A 14,329-nucleotide genomic window follows, 5' to 3' on the forward strand; every position below is an offset into this window, starting at 1 on the left:
AAAAATTTCAATGGCGACATGTTTGTGAATATTAGAAAGGTTATGGTTAACATTTTGTAGCTTATTCTCTCGATGTTGTTTAAGCTCTAAGATATACCTACCTAGCGTCTTCATATTTATCTAATAGTTGGGAGAAGGTCCTAGTATGTCTTGGTATTTTTCCCTTATCTTGACATAAGGTGGACACTTGCATGTAGAGTGATATAATCTACATATCCTTTCCTCTCTAGGGATTCCATTACCACAACCATTCTCAATCTCAAGTTTACAAACATAATTGGTTACATGTTGCATCAAGTTTGACACATCACTTCACAAATTGTATGTGCTCGACCAAAGACCATGGAAGTCAATAATGGATTGATTCCTCCTTATATGTTGCTTTGTCACAATACATAGTGAGGTCATCGGGAGTGGGAGAACACCTAATCTAACAACTAATCAAAAGTGGAGATCCATATTGGAGAGACTTTCGATTGATAATAAGCTCATAAGTTGCTAACACCTTATCTATTAAGTTTCAAAGGTATGGTTCAAACAAAACATGGTGGCCATAGACACCTCAAACACCCCAAACAACATTTGTTCACCGTTTGTCATCCACTACAAAGATTAAGACATGTAAGAAAATTTCCCAAGTGAATAGTGAATACACAGGCGTCTACATCATCAAATTCCATGACAATTGACCAGAATAGTTGCATGCTTACATTTTATTTTCAGCAGCCATAAGCATATTACTCCAAATTTACAAATTTCCACTCGAGGATTACAAAAAACACCAAAACATGTTAAAGAAGAAATACATCGCATAAATCATAGGAGGCTCAATTACTCTAGCATTGCTAAATATAAAGGTAAAATTTACAGGCAGTTAAGCAGCAACCCCTTGTTACATAGAAACGGGTAGAAAAAGTACCCAACACTATTAGACTGAATTTAGGGAGATGACACTAGTAGCAGCTACTCAGATGGGATTTTGTTCATAATGCATGAGCCACTGGAACTACTACTAGCCTAAATAAAAGAATTAACCATCAAGATGTACAAGCAGTCAAGTAAAAATTTGTTTTAGAAGTTGGATCTAGCCTTTGAAAAGCACACTCAAACTAACAATTGATGCCACATTGAGCGAGATTCGGACCCGTAACCCTAATCAGAAATGGATCTATCTTGACCCATAACAACGAGAAAATGGATGCCAGTAAGACGGACCATACAATAACAATGGTTGGTGTCCTGTTCTGCCTCCCCATGAGGCCCTTTAGAAAAGGATATAAGTGAACAATCACCCAAAATGCAAAGAATAGCTTCCCGAACAAAGGTCCCCAAGAAGAGTAGCCATTAGTAACCGCATCCGAGATCCCAGCAACAACTGCCACCAAATTGATAACCAGTAATGTTGTCGGTGGAACAAGCAAAGATGTCCATTTGAATAGATAAAGCTCAGCAAATTGGTCTTGATCATCTGATCCTTTTGAAGTGACTGTAAAGTTTGTGTCGATGCCTCCTAAGACCTTCAAGACACCTTGGATAACAGCAAAAAGATGGGCTGAGACACCGCCAATGACCCAAAATTGTTCATTTCTCCACCATTCTTCAATTCCCACCCCACTCCATCGCATTTCAAGGATGCCCGTTGCAATGATAGACACGAAAAGGCCAATAAACCAAATACTTGCAAAGTTGCTAATCTGCACTCCAATATGGAAACAGAAACATGAGAAGATATCAAAAATAATTTCTTAGTATTATGATGATATATCAAAACTGCCCTTCCTAGCTTCTAAAATATCAGAATCTCTCAGGTCAACGAAAACTGGGATTTTGGCATTCCTTGAGAGGAATTTTACTATTTCTAGAGAGCGAGGAAATATTTACTACTAACAACATCAGGAATCATCCATACAATATATTCATTATAACTCCATAATGTTATAATAATTCATCTAATCCTTCCAGGGAACTCAAATATCAGCTATGCCATGATTCCCTCGCACAAGTCACGTGAGAAATTTTGAAATCTCCGTTTCCATGACCCAAAGGCTAGTTGAGTATATTTTAGGAACTAGTAAGGAACTCTCTCAATGTTTTATAGTATTACAGTATTTGTAATATTTTCTCTATAGCTTTATTTATTTAAATACAAAATTGCAGGACAAATTTTCAAACTCTCATTACCGAAGGGATGATGAATTTTCCCGTCAATAGACAAATGGCCGGCAACGTGCAGTACACCAGGAGGGGAATTGAGGTGAGGGGGTAGACAATACTGTTAACATATGCAAACCTCTCCAGGAACTTCAAGCCACCACCATAACCATACCACAGCGGGCAATGCCGGCTCAGAAATATCTCAACTGAACCTAAAGCCCATCGAAGCACTTGATTAAGACGATCAGAAAGATTGATTGGAGCAGACCCTTTGAAAGCAGGCCGACAGGGCATACAATACACCGACCTCCATCCACGAGTATGCATTTTAAATCCTGTCAGAATATCTTCAGTGACTGACCCATAAATCCATCCAATCTGCAGAAACTCATAACAATAAGTTTGTGTATATAATGGTTTTCACCATGTAAGATGGTTATGTAGTTTCACAACTTGTAACATAAGAACAAAGCCTTCTACTAATCACCTCTCGACCCCAATCAGTCTTGTCTTCGTATCCACAACTAATGACATGAATGGCTTCCTTCAGGAGTCCTGCCGGACTTGAGGAAGGTGGAACCCCTCCCTCCTCCAATAATGTCGATGCAAGAAAAACCGGAGATTGCCCGAATCGTTTCTCGAAGTTCTTCTTTGACATGAGAAGTGACTTGTCGTCATCATAGCCTAACAACAAGAATATCAATTAACAGAACGTTGCCAATAGTAAATACAGCCTTCAATTGATGGAACATAACCACTTCATGATTTACCTTCCAATCCCTCCTCAATATCCTCCAAGTTGAACGTGGGTACATTCGAATCTGATCTACCAGGTGGTTTCTTTTTTTCAACATTGTTAGCCTTTGTAGACTTCACTTTGTCACGGCGAGATCCACCACACCATCCACGCAAGCAATCATATGCCACTGACTTTTTTTTTAGTTGAGCAGGAGGATCATATCCATACAAAGCTTGCCTTCTGAAGACACAACCAGTACCAACATACATAGGACCTTGGATCCCATCTAAACCCTTCATGTTGATCTGAAAAGAATGGAGAATTAAGAAACAGGATAGATGCAGCTAAAAGGTATAATCATTTAGAAAACTTAAAAAAACTTAGTGTTGGATGACTCACATCAAAAAACACCGTGTTGCGATTGGCATATCGATCATTAAGATCAATACCATCAAATCTCTGAGGAAACTGAACATAACAGACTTTGCGACCTACTGTAGGATCCATCATGAAGCACATGGCTTCCCTCAGAGCCTTACTATTGTTAATGTAGTGATCACAGTCCAAGTTGAGGAAGTAGGGAGCATTTGTAAGAACTGCAGAAACTCTTACCTGCAGTAATAATCACACGCAACTTCAACCATATATAACTTGTTATCGACAAATTAAACCATTATCAATGGACACCAAAGATGCTTCCCTCACTTCAGATAAGTCACCATCTTAGATCGGCCCTTGTTGAAGTTCTTCATAGGGCCAAAACGTCCGTCTAAGCTCAAAATATTATGTGCTTCGTTAACGAGAAAATGTATTACCTAAGTCATGTTCACTAATCTAGTTATTTTGGTTTGAAGTTCTCATAGCTCAGACTATCTTTTAAGATGCAAGTTCTGATTCAGTCTCATAGGCCATTTTGACCTCTTAAAATATGCTAGCATATTTTTCTTACCTCACTTTAATATACTCTCTGAAGTACTGAAGAACGTACCAAGGCATTCATGGCACCAGCCTTTTTATGATGACTAAATCCAGGTCTTTTCTCTCGAGAGACATATACAAGACGAGGTAGCTCGTTGCCTTCTGAATCAAGACCTCCACTATGACCCAAAAATACCTGTACCCATTCATTTGTTCATATAAGATGTTGAATAAATGACTCAACTTTCCTATACCGATATTTGAGCCACTAGTCATCAGTTTACCTGTATCATTCCAGGATGGTCCCTTGTGTTGTTACCAGGCCATGGAGTTCCATCCTCCATTATCCAGCCTTCATCAGGTACCTTCTGAGCTTTAGCAGACAAAGCATTTACTCGCACTTTGAACTCTTCATACTCCCTCTGAAGCAAGTGGTTAACTTAAGACAAGTCCGACGCAAGAAATGTAATGTGTAAGAAAGTCAAAGGTGCAGCAAGGGATGAGAAATATACCTTCATAGCTCTCCGCTCTTTCACGAAGGAAATCTGTACCTTGTCCTTCAAAGGATCAATTTTCTGTGCGAAGTAAACTTCTGGTGCCCGTGGCTCAATGTTGAAATTCTTGCAAAACGGAACCCACTTTCGAGCAAATTCTGATGTCTCTGACAAAACTTCAAACGTAAGCATTGCCGCACCATCATCTGACAAATAACAGGAAATCTTGTCCACTGGATAGTCAACGGCAAGAATGGAGAGGATCGTGTTGGCTGTAACTAGGGGAGGCTCTTTCGAAGGATCCACAGTACTCACAAACACATCTATAGCTGCCAGCTGAGATGGCTCTCCGTCTCTCTCATATCTGTCCAGTTTTAATATATTTAGAAACTTTTCTTCCCTCCCAATCACCCTTTCAAACTAGGGTTTAGATACTACGAGCACATAAAAAGTCATCTTACCTCAAGGAAAGCCGGTCTAAGTAAGTTTCTCTATTGATTGGAAACCACTTCGGAAATTGATCCAATATCCAGGAGAAGGCAAACCAGATCTCACACACGATAGAAGTAAGCCACAGTCCATATGCATTTGATACTGGATTCAAAATCCGGTATCTGAAGAAGAATGCCAGTATAACAAGTCTAAGAACAATGACCATCCTGTATGGGTTTATCTTGCTAGATGCGATGTTCACCTTTCTCGAAAGAGGTTGTCTTGCCTCGTCCATCCTGGTAGAAGCAGCATATACAAATGAGTTTAAGAAGAGGTTTCCCTCAACTTACCTGTGCCACACCTCCACTATCTTCAAAAATGAAAATAGATAAAACAGAAATGTAGAAGTAAGAAGCTTCATATGTACATGGATGTATCGGCCCCATCCACTCCGTTATCATCTACACTACCAGCTTTGCTCCCAGTACTAGGAGCAACACCATCAGTTGTAGTCATTTGTAACTTCTCTTGCCTAGATTTCCAGTTATCAACTCTGTCTTTCCAAGCAACACTCCCATAACCATAAGCACTTGAAAGATCGCCAGATTTGCTAACACCTGAAGATACATTATCATGATACAATTCAGATCAAAGAAAATATGCAACAAACCTTCAGAAAAGGACTCAGATTCTCATCATTTACCAGGTGTCCCTGGATCCGAGTAAGGAAACGGATAAATCCTGTGGCTTCCATTGACACTATTGGATCCACCAAGGATGCTGTTATCCGGAGACATAGGTTGTGAATCAATGCGTGCCTGCAATTTTAGAGAACATAAGAATCCCAGATCATAAATTTCTGTCATAAACCCTCGCTTTATACCTGAGGACCACTTGTAAACAAAGGTGTTTGGGGCTCAATTGTTTGCACCAACCGAGGCATGTCACGGTCATCTCCTCTGCCATAGCTCATATGACCATGGAGCATTGCCTCAGCAATTTGCTGTTTCTCATGGCTATCATAGTCTACGTCATACTCATCGTCCAGATCCTCAGCATCACCATAATCTTCATCTCCATGGACTTGAGGACTACCTGTCCACATGAAATGAGCATTTGATTTGTGAAATAAATGCAACAAATGAGCTTCAGCATAAGCAGCAAATCAGCCAAATCCAAGCTCGATGTGCTCCATTACAATCCATGACAGAACAAACTCTTGATTTTATTAGTGGAATCCCCCTTCAACGCAAACAACAAATCAGAGACACAAACAATCTCAGCAAAAGCAGCAAACCAGCAATGCAAATTGAAAATGGTTCCATGACGAAGCAAACACTTGGTTTTTTAATAGAATCTGTGTTTGAGCTTCAAGGAAAGCAACAAATCAGCCAAAACCAAAACAGAGGGTTTACATCACAAATAAAAACGAATAAACACTTGTTTTTTTAATAGAACCCGTGATTGAATTTCCATGGAAGGCCAAAACTCAGCCTATCCAAGCTCAAAGGGGTTATATAATAATCCATCATAGAAAAAAACACTTTATTTGGGAGCAACATAGAAGCGTAACTAAAGCTGAAGTGGATCATACAGTATCCATTTTTTAAACAGGACTAACCCAGGAAGAAAAAACAGTTTATTTGTGAATAGAAGCCACAATTAAGCTTGAATGAAGACATAAAAACGAGCTAAACCCATGCTTTAACAGAAGACATTTTGCTTGAAGAGAACAAAAATTCTATAGCCAATGACAGGGAAGCAAAACACAGAAAAATGAATTAACATTTCAAAGCAGTAAAAATGTCCCAATGAACCTCATCAACAGGATACAACTGAAATTGTCACCTAAGCTATGCCAACAATAAAGTTATAATTGAAAATCTTGTCTGATCTATGAGAGCACTGCGGTTTAAACTGAAATTAGAGCCTAATGTGTAAGAACAACGATGGTATAAAACAATGAGGTTACAAAAATCAATGTCTAACCTGTGAGACCCAACAATGCAACTATAACTGAAATTGTATTCTAATTTATGAAACGTAAACAATGAATCACAAATGACATCTTTATCTAAACTATGAGACCCGACCAATGTCATTAAAACTGAAATGGTTGTCTATCTATGACACCGAAACAATGAATTGACAACTGCAATGGTTGTCTAAACTATAAGTGGAACTGTTTGTCTAGCCTGTGAGAACAATGAGATTACAACTGAAACTGTTGTCCAATCTATGAGAACAATGAGCAAAAAAAGAGAATAACTTTAAAGAGAGCGAGAAGAGACACAGGAAACAGAAAACAAAGACAATTCACCTTTGTGACGGATGTATCTGTTCTTGCAGTGTGGGCAAGCTTGGTTTCCATCTTTTCGTTCATATTCATAGCAGGGGCGACAAACAGGGAAGCTACAATGCACACAAGCAACAAATGGCTCAGCACAAGAAGGAGAAGAAGAACCCACGTCGTCTCCACAAATCTGGCACGTGCGCCTTGAGGAAACAGGAAAAGACGCCATTGTTTCTTCAGCAGGGAGACGGTAGAGAGAGAGTGTGTGTGTGAGCGACGGGGATGATAATGCAGGTGGAGTTAGTGACGATAGTAATGCTTCTCCATTCTTGTTCCCCGCAGGTCCCCCTGTTCTGAGACTCGAAGAATTGGGAAATTAGGGTTTGCGAGGAGCTCTGTTACTGACTGACGGGGTGAAGAAGAAATGGCGGAAACGGGAAGAAACGACAAAAATACAAAAGGATAGAGACAGGGACAGAGAGAGAGAGAGATGATGTCGGTTCTAGAGAGTGGATGTGGGTTCTAGAGAGAGGATGTGAAGGAGAAAGAAAGAAGGTAGGGGTGGTAGATGTGGGGCATATACACAGAGACAAGAAAAGTACAAAGACAAAAAGGAAGGAAAAGACGAAGAAGAAGATAGTGAAGCGTGTGCGAGGAGCATCCCGAACGGGACCACTGTGGCCTATGAGACCAACACGATGTGTACACCTTATCACCTGTTCACTTGTATGGGAGAAATGATGACCACCGTAAAGAGAGACAGAGACAAAGAATGTGCGCGAGATATAGACAAAGACATGACCAAATACGGAGAGAGAGAGAGAGAGAGTGAAAGACAAAGATTGGACCAAACACGGAGAGAGAGAGAGAGAGAAAGATAAAGATAGGACCAAATACAAAGAGAGAGGGAGGGAGGGAGATGATGGAGGATGTTGGTTCTCACGTTTCCTTCGATCTCGCTACTGATGGCTTTGTATAGCGATAATACGCAATGACCACCTTCATTGCTTTCTCACGAACGGTTTCATTACAACATTCTGCCAAGTTAGAATGCTTGTCAACAACATCATTTTTGTGCCACCCTCGTAAGGATCTTTGGATGGCGACCATAAAAGCCTTGTTTTGAAAAAGACAAGGATGTATGGCTCTAAAGAGGGAGAATGTCTTGAGGGAACCACAAAGAGAATGAGAAGAGAAAGGATGTATCGCGGATGTGGGTATATGTATAAATAGATGCATCCACATGAGAGGGCTTTTGTGATCTATGAGATGGGGTCAAGCCCATGGCAAGGATCAAATTTGGGATGTCTGAAATCTATGACTTTGACACTACAATGGTTATGGAGTAAATATGAATGAGACAGTTTCCTCCCGCAAACAAACGAATCGAGGACAACATGTGGACCTAGAGAGAGAATGTGTGGAGGTGAGTTTGTTGATCCCAACATATCGTCGAGTAATCAAAAGCAAAATCCATCTTGTACCACATTGATTTCTTCATCAACACTCGTTCCTTTTCACATAACCTTGCATATATTTATAGTCATGCTTGCAATATAATCTTGCATATGTTTTGTGAAGCGAAATCTCCACGTTTTTTTTATTCCTATCATGCAAAGTTCTTAGAGGCCTTTCATGTGTCCATTTCTTTGGCACATGTTATCGATAATTTCTCTATTGCAACACACCTATAGTTAGATTTACACTTGTTACATTTATCAACACAGCCTCTTTGTGTGTGTGCACGCATATATAACCTAGTATTTTGTCGCCTTTTCATCTCACCACAAAGACAAATTAGCATGTAAGGAATAAGATCGAAACCCCTTTACTACAATTGTGTTTGCGTCCTTGATTTTCTCAATTATGAGTACGCATTCGGTATGAAACTAATGTGGATAATATTTAGATAAAATGTCATAAAAAGAGATTCTTGCAATGTTTCTTTTGGACCATAGTAAAAAGTGACCATTTTTCTTGTGTGTTGTCTATTGAATTATGAGTAAATTTTCACATCACATTTATCAATTGTAAGCAAGTATGTAGATTTGAGTATGATTCTCCCTCTACATAGAAGAACCAATTAATCCAAAACATAAGTACACTAAGATATTTTATAACTAGAATGACATTAAAAATGAAGACTACATTTAAAACTTAAACTTAATAGTATTTAGGTTTAACATCTCAGTATTTTTTTGGTAAAACCACACAATTATATTAATTGTATGTAAAATCCACTTAATTACACCACTTCTTAGTCTCCTCTACCTATCATATGCCTATGTAGGGAGAGGGATGTTTTGTAATGTTATTAAAAAACCTGAATATGCATAAGAGGAAATGATTCCCACATGCTCTAACATCCAAAAGTTCTACATGAGAATACCTTTAAGCTTCTTTATATAGGCTTTCACCCCATGTCTATTAGCAAACATGAAAGCATTACGCATATTCCAATTGTGTTGTAGACCCCAATAACGTAAAAATTGGAACAATATATCCATCTCATCATTTGAACCATTTTGAACATATTGAGAAAAAACGCATTTTTGAGGTCTCAAACAACAACGGGTTAAAACTTGCCAAATGTTTGATAAGTACTTCCAAAGTGTACACGCTATAGGACATTTAATGAACCTATGTGTATTATCTTCCAATGGAACGGTGCAAAAGAAACAAGTGTCGGACCCTAGTCCTCGTCTCTTTAAGGCCGAACCTAATGGGAGCCCACCAATCACAACTCTCCATATGAATACCTTTGCATGAAATGGTAGATGGGAATGCCAACTACATTGTAATATTTTCCACCACATTGCATCTGACTTACATACATTCCACAACTTCACTAGTTTAGGAGATAGCCAAGATAATGATGCCATTGCATGATGATTCAATATATTTGTAGTGACCTGTAACAAGCATGTACCATCTTCTAACCACCAATCCACCCAAGGTGCAAAATTTGTTTTCAATGGCAAAGATCCTTGCAACAATGGTATATCTTGTAATTTCTTGCAAATAAATCCATAATTTGGGGGAATACATAACCATCACTTGGCATCTTCAAAAACCGACAACCTTTGAGTTTCATTATCAACCACATCTTCCAAATGTACAATCCTCAATCGAGATAAACAATTGAATTGAGACCTCAACTTCTCTTTCCCATGGCCAAACAACACTCGAGAAGAAACAAGCAATTCATTTTGTAATGAATTACAATATTCTCGATCACTTGATGGTCCCCATTCAAAAATAGATAATGCATCTTGCCACAATCTTACCAAATGTTGTCCACATACAGGATGTCGAATCTTTAGAGGAACACTTCCATTGAGTAATGACCACCAGGATGCTTGAATCTTTGTTTTCCCGTGCACCAATCCTTCATGCTTGATAAAATATTGCATCATAAATATCCATGGTTGATCTTGTTGACATATACATTGTAATAATGCAAATCTACGAGCCATCAAATGCCTTTCCAAATCCAATACTGTTGCACCACCTAACCTTTTAGGAGTAGCCAAATGGTCCAATGAAATCCATGTAACTCCCATCATTTCTTCCTTCCACCACAACATGAACCAAATAGGTTGTAAAATGTTTTGTAATGCCTTCTTAGTCTAAGGTAGTAAAGGCAAAAAACATAATAACATGGGTATCAAGATACATTACACCACTTCGAGTCGTACATGAAAGGGCCATAATTGAGACTTCCAATACATAAATTTGTCCTTCAATTTACTACCATTCCGATAAATCAATTGAACATTTGTAACATCAACACCCAATGAATAACCCAAATGTTGATAAATTCATCCTCGTGTAATCACTGACCCTCACCATCCCAAACATTCCAAATCACTATCCGTATAGGAAATAAGGCAAGACTTCCTCCAATTTATATACAACCTTGAAGCCAAGGCAAATTGATCCCAAACTTGCATACTCCTTTCAAGATTTAACATCTCTCTCTCTCTCTCTCTCTCTCTCTCTCTCTCTCTCTCTTTCCATAATTGTATACTTATTTAAAAAAACCAACTTGATACCAAAAACCATACTATCCTTACAAATTTACAATGGTAGTGATCTTATGGCTCTCTCCCTCTCTCTCTCTCTCTCTCTCTCTCTCTCTCTCTCTCTACCTTGTTAATTTGAGCTTTATACAAATGGTAAGTTGTATTTTTGGGGATTTATAATGTAATGAATATATTGCGGCCATTAAAAAACCAAGGAAGCAATTGTGCCCCTATGCATACCATTCCTCATACTCGTTGAGGTAGTCATTATGAATCATTTCTAAATCATTATTACTTCATCCATGATCTTCCTAGTAGTCTATTTAAGGAAATATATCCCCTTGTGTCGTATGGGTGACTCAGGTTTGCTTCTCGAATCTCGACAATGTCATTCTTTGTCATGGTGTTTAAAGTCAATTTTAGTCATTATAGGAATAAAAGCAATGCCTTGTGCCCTAAACAACATTTGATCTACATTATCTCTCGCTCCCATCTTCATTCTCTAATAACACTCAACTTTATTTATATTGTTTCTCCTTCAGTAAGAGCACGCGTATCTAAATAAAAAGACAAGAATGAACCTTGATTTGTTCAATATTTAATGCATTATAAACCTCTCCATTGTTATTATTTCATTTCTCAAAGGGGGTGGGGTGATCTGTAATTATATTCAAACGTATGGCCATTATCATAATGAGCATTATGTTGTTTAATCTAATGAGATTAAAGAACGTTATTCAAGGGAAAATGTCACATGTGACAATGACACTGCATCTACATGATACTAATTGTGTCAACTCATAGATAGTGTCAGAGTTCTACATGATTGTGCTCAAAACAACGATTGGAGTTTGACTAGTATAATGTGTAAATATATGTTGTCTTCACATGACTCTAAAATTGTTGATTATGTGTTGTTTGATAAAACCCTTTGTCTTTACACATAAAAGGAATCGTATGGTTAGAAAATCAAATCTTGCAATTCATGTGAGATGATAGGTCTTAAATTCATATGAGCATCTTTTAGCTCAACTTGTGAAATAGCACATCGTGATTCACTTCAAACAAGAGTGATGAATGTTTGATCTAACATCAATCAAGCATTTCCATGAGTATGTTTTTTCCTTTTAACATAAGAGATGCAAGTGGCAACATCTATACTAAGAAATACCAATATGATAGAAGTTGTATTCATGTGTAGCTTGGCATATGTGAACATGTGAAATGGTGATGTGATGTCATGGTAAGACATGATAATCGGATTCGGCACCAAAATAGTGACGACTCAAGAATATCGTACATATTCATGGATCTCATATACATAGAAAGAAACAATGGTGGAAAACTTGATCCATTCTATTATTAGTGCAATTGTATGATATATATAACCCAACGAAGTGGCATTGACTCTTAATGAGTTTGCTCTCAAGGTTTTGGATGGCACATAAATACTCAATGCACATGTAGCACTTGTTGCACAACGTATGAAGGATGCTAGACCATAACAAATGAGGTTTTAAGTATGTTTCGATTAATGAAATTTGAGGCGTTGATGGCAAATAATTGGAAGGTGTTTTTGGCCTAATATATATGCTTGTCAATGAAGTGCATGTTTAGGGCATTTTGGTGCAAAACCCACTGGAAGACAATATCTACATACATGCCTTGCATGGTGTGTGTGAAATGAAATGTTCGCCATTGGGGTATGAGATATAGGATGTAAGTATAGTACAAGGAAATGGAATTTGAGTATCCAAAATCTATTCGATGCGAAGTCAATCATGGGACATTTGAAAATTGGTCATTGGATATCCTGCCTCATCTATCGACAACTTACTTGCACACAATATATTGTACCTGACATTGTCGAGAGATGAACAAGTAACTAGAATCCAAGGCAACCATTGAAGAAGTTAGGGCATTTGCATTTGCACATGTTTGTTGCAAGTTTGGCGTGCCTTCGGTTCCTACATAAAAAGGAAGCCTATGAAATTAAATAAATTATATCCAAGTATGTAAGTCGTGACTCGTAGATTTAACATGTGTTTGGATGTTTTGCAACAAGGAATTTTCATTGATTTTCAACTCCCATAATCGTGACAAGTTAGTGCAAACATGCACTAAACTTCTTCAAAATGTGTTTTAAATGAGTTGAAAGACAACCTCCTAAGGTTTGGGACACAATCTAGAAAGATTTTTTTATGATCTCACACTAGTTTTTATTGAACTAGTTTTCACAAATTTCCTGGGTGAAGGTTTGGGAAGCACTTTTGGCTTTTTGGATAGATTCCGTGCATCCTATCCAACAATACTTATTTTCTCCAATGGACAAGATTTTGGCCACTGTGGACCATCCAAATGGCCCACAATAGCAAGGTCTTTGATGAAACCAATTCCATGAAGTTAGGTTTATTAAGCAATCTATGTTTGATTGTTTGCAAATTCGAGACATCACACTACAAATTTACACTCTTTACTTTGAGTGCTTCTATGCTCTTTAGTGTTTAATCGACACTTGCATATTTCTGTTTATTCTTTATGGGTTTTCATCTCACTTCGAGATTTCTCACTACTAATAAAAGTGTTACTCGAAAAAACTCCTTTAACTAGAATTGTGTGGCGATTTAAATATTGGTGTAGAAAACACGACTTCCAACATCGTAAAACCTAACATTACAATGATCATAATGGCAATAGTATAATAATGCCCATGTGATATAAAGAGTTGCAATCAAGCGATGACAGATAACGATGTGTCGATTGTTTGGGTATCTCAGAAATGCTAGTTAAATATATTTATATAACAACACGTAGTTTCGGAAACATGGTAAATGTTGTAACGAAGAGGTTAACAAAAATTATATAAACATACAACCTTGAGATAACAACCCAAACTACTTACATCTAGGATAGGTGACCGTCAAAGCTTTCCTTGTGGTTCATGATCACCTTCCCACCTCTTTCATGATTCTCTTTATCCATTATGTATAGTGGCATGTCCATGCAATGGCAACTCTGTCAACTCTCAATAGCTAAGCAATGTGGGACTTGGTTCAAGGCTAGTCGATCCCCTTCGCACGAATCATCGTTGTCAGTTCATTTCCTTATTTTCATGCTTTGCACCCAAATCATCATGGTGTGACCAATCATCAATGTCCAACCAACATCCTAGAAAACACGGTTATCGGTGATGCATGTAACTAGGCTAAGTGAGAATGTGAGTGAACGAGAATAATTTATCTTCAATAATCAGTGAACCCTATCATTGGTTTTA

At 38.0% G+C, this 14,329-nt stretch overlaps 1 protein-coding gene across 1 annotated transcript; it reads right to left on the bottom strand.

The window, feature by feature from the left end:
- Nucleotides 1-1,041: 1,041 nt before the first annotated feature.
- On the bottom strand, nucleotides 1,042-7,401 carry LOC147852013 (cellulose synthase A catalytic subunit 3 [UDP-forming]-like). Its single transcript, XM_087334111.1, has 13 exons — nucleotides 7,058-7,401; nucleotides 5,621-5,832; nucleotides 5,441-5,555; nucleotides 5,165-5,354; nucleotides 4,767-5,033; nucleotides 4,324-4,669; nucleotides 4,096-4,233; nucleotides 3,882-4,007; nucleotides 3,293-3,505; nucleotides 2,925-3,198; nucleotides 2,642-2,838; nucleotides 2,182-2,532; nucleotides 1,042-1,694 (listed from the first exon to the last, which is right to left on the bottom strand). The coding sequence occupies exons 1-13, from the start codon at nucleotides 7,257-7,259 to the stop codon at nucleotides 1,110-1,112; spliced, it is 3,216 nt and encodes a 1,071-aa protein (XP_087190237.1). The 5' UTR covers nucleotides 7,260-7,401; the 3' UTR covers nucleotides 1,042-1,109.
- Nucleotides 7,402-14,329: the final 6,928 nt, after the last annotated feature.

The sequence above is a fragment of the Azolla caroliniana genome, unplaced genomic scaffold, assembly GCF_043228905.1.
Source record: "Azolla caroliniana isolate FFs.n. ecotype wild unplaced genomic scaffold, voAzoCaro1.0.p SCAF_18, whole genome shotgun sequence".
Lineage (NCBI taxonomy): Eukaryota > Viridiplantae > Streptophyta > Polypodiopsida > Salviniales > Salviniaceae > Azolla > Azolla caroliniana.

Coding starts and splice junctions, on each gene's coding strand:
- LOC147852013 (XM_087334111.1), bottom strand. CDS start 7,259: ATGGCGTCTTTTCCTGTTTCCTCAAGGCGCACGTGCCAGATTTGTGGA. Junction 4,670..4,766: donor TTAGACCGGCTTTCCTTGAG/GTAAGATGACTT, acceptor AAAACTGGACAG/ATATGAGAGAGACGGAGAGC. Junction 2,839..2,924: donor TATTGAGGAGGGATTGGAAG/GTAAATCATGAA, acceptor TCTTGTTGTTAG/GCTATGATGACGACAAGTCA.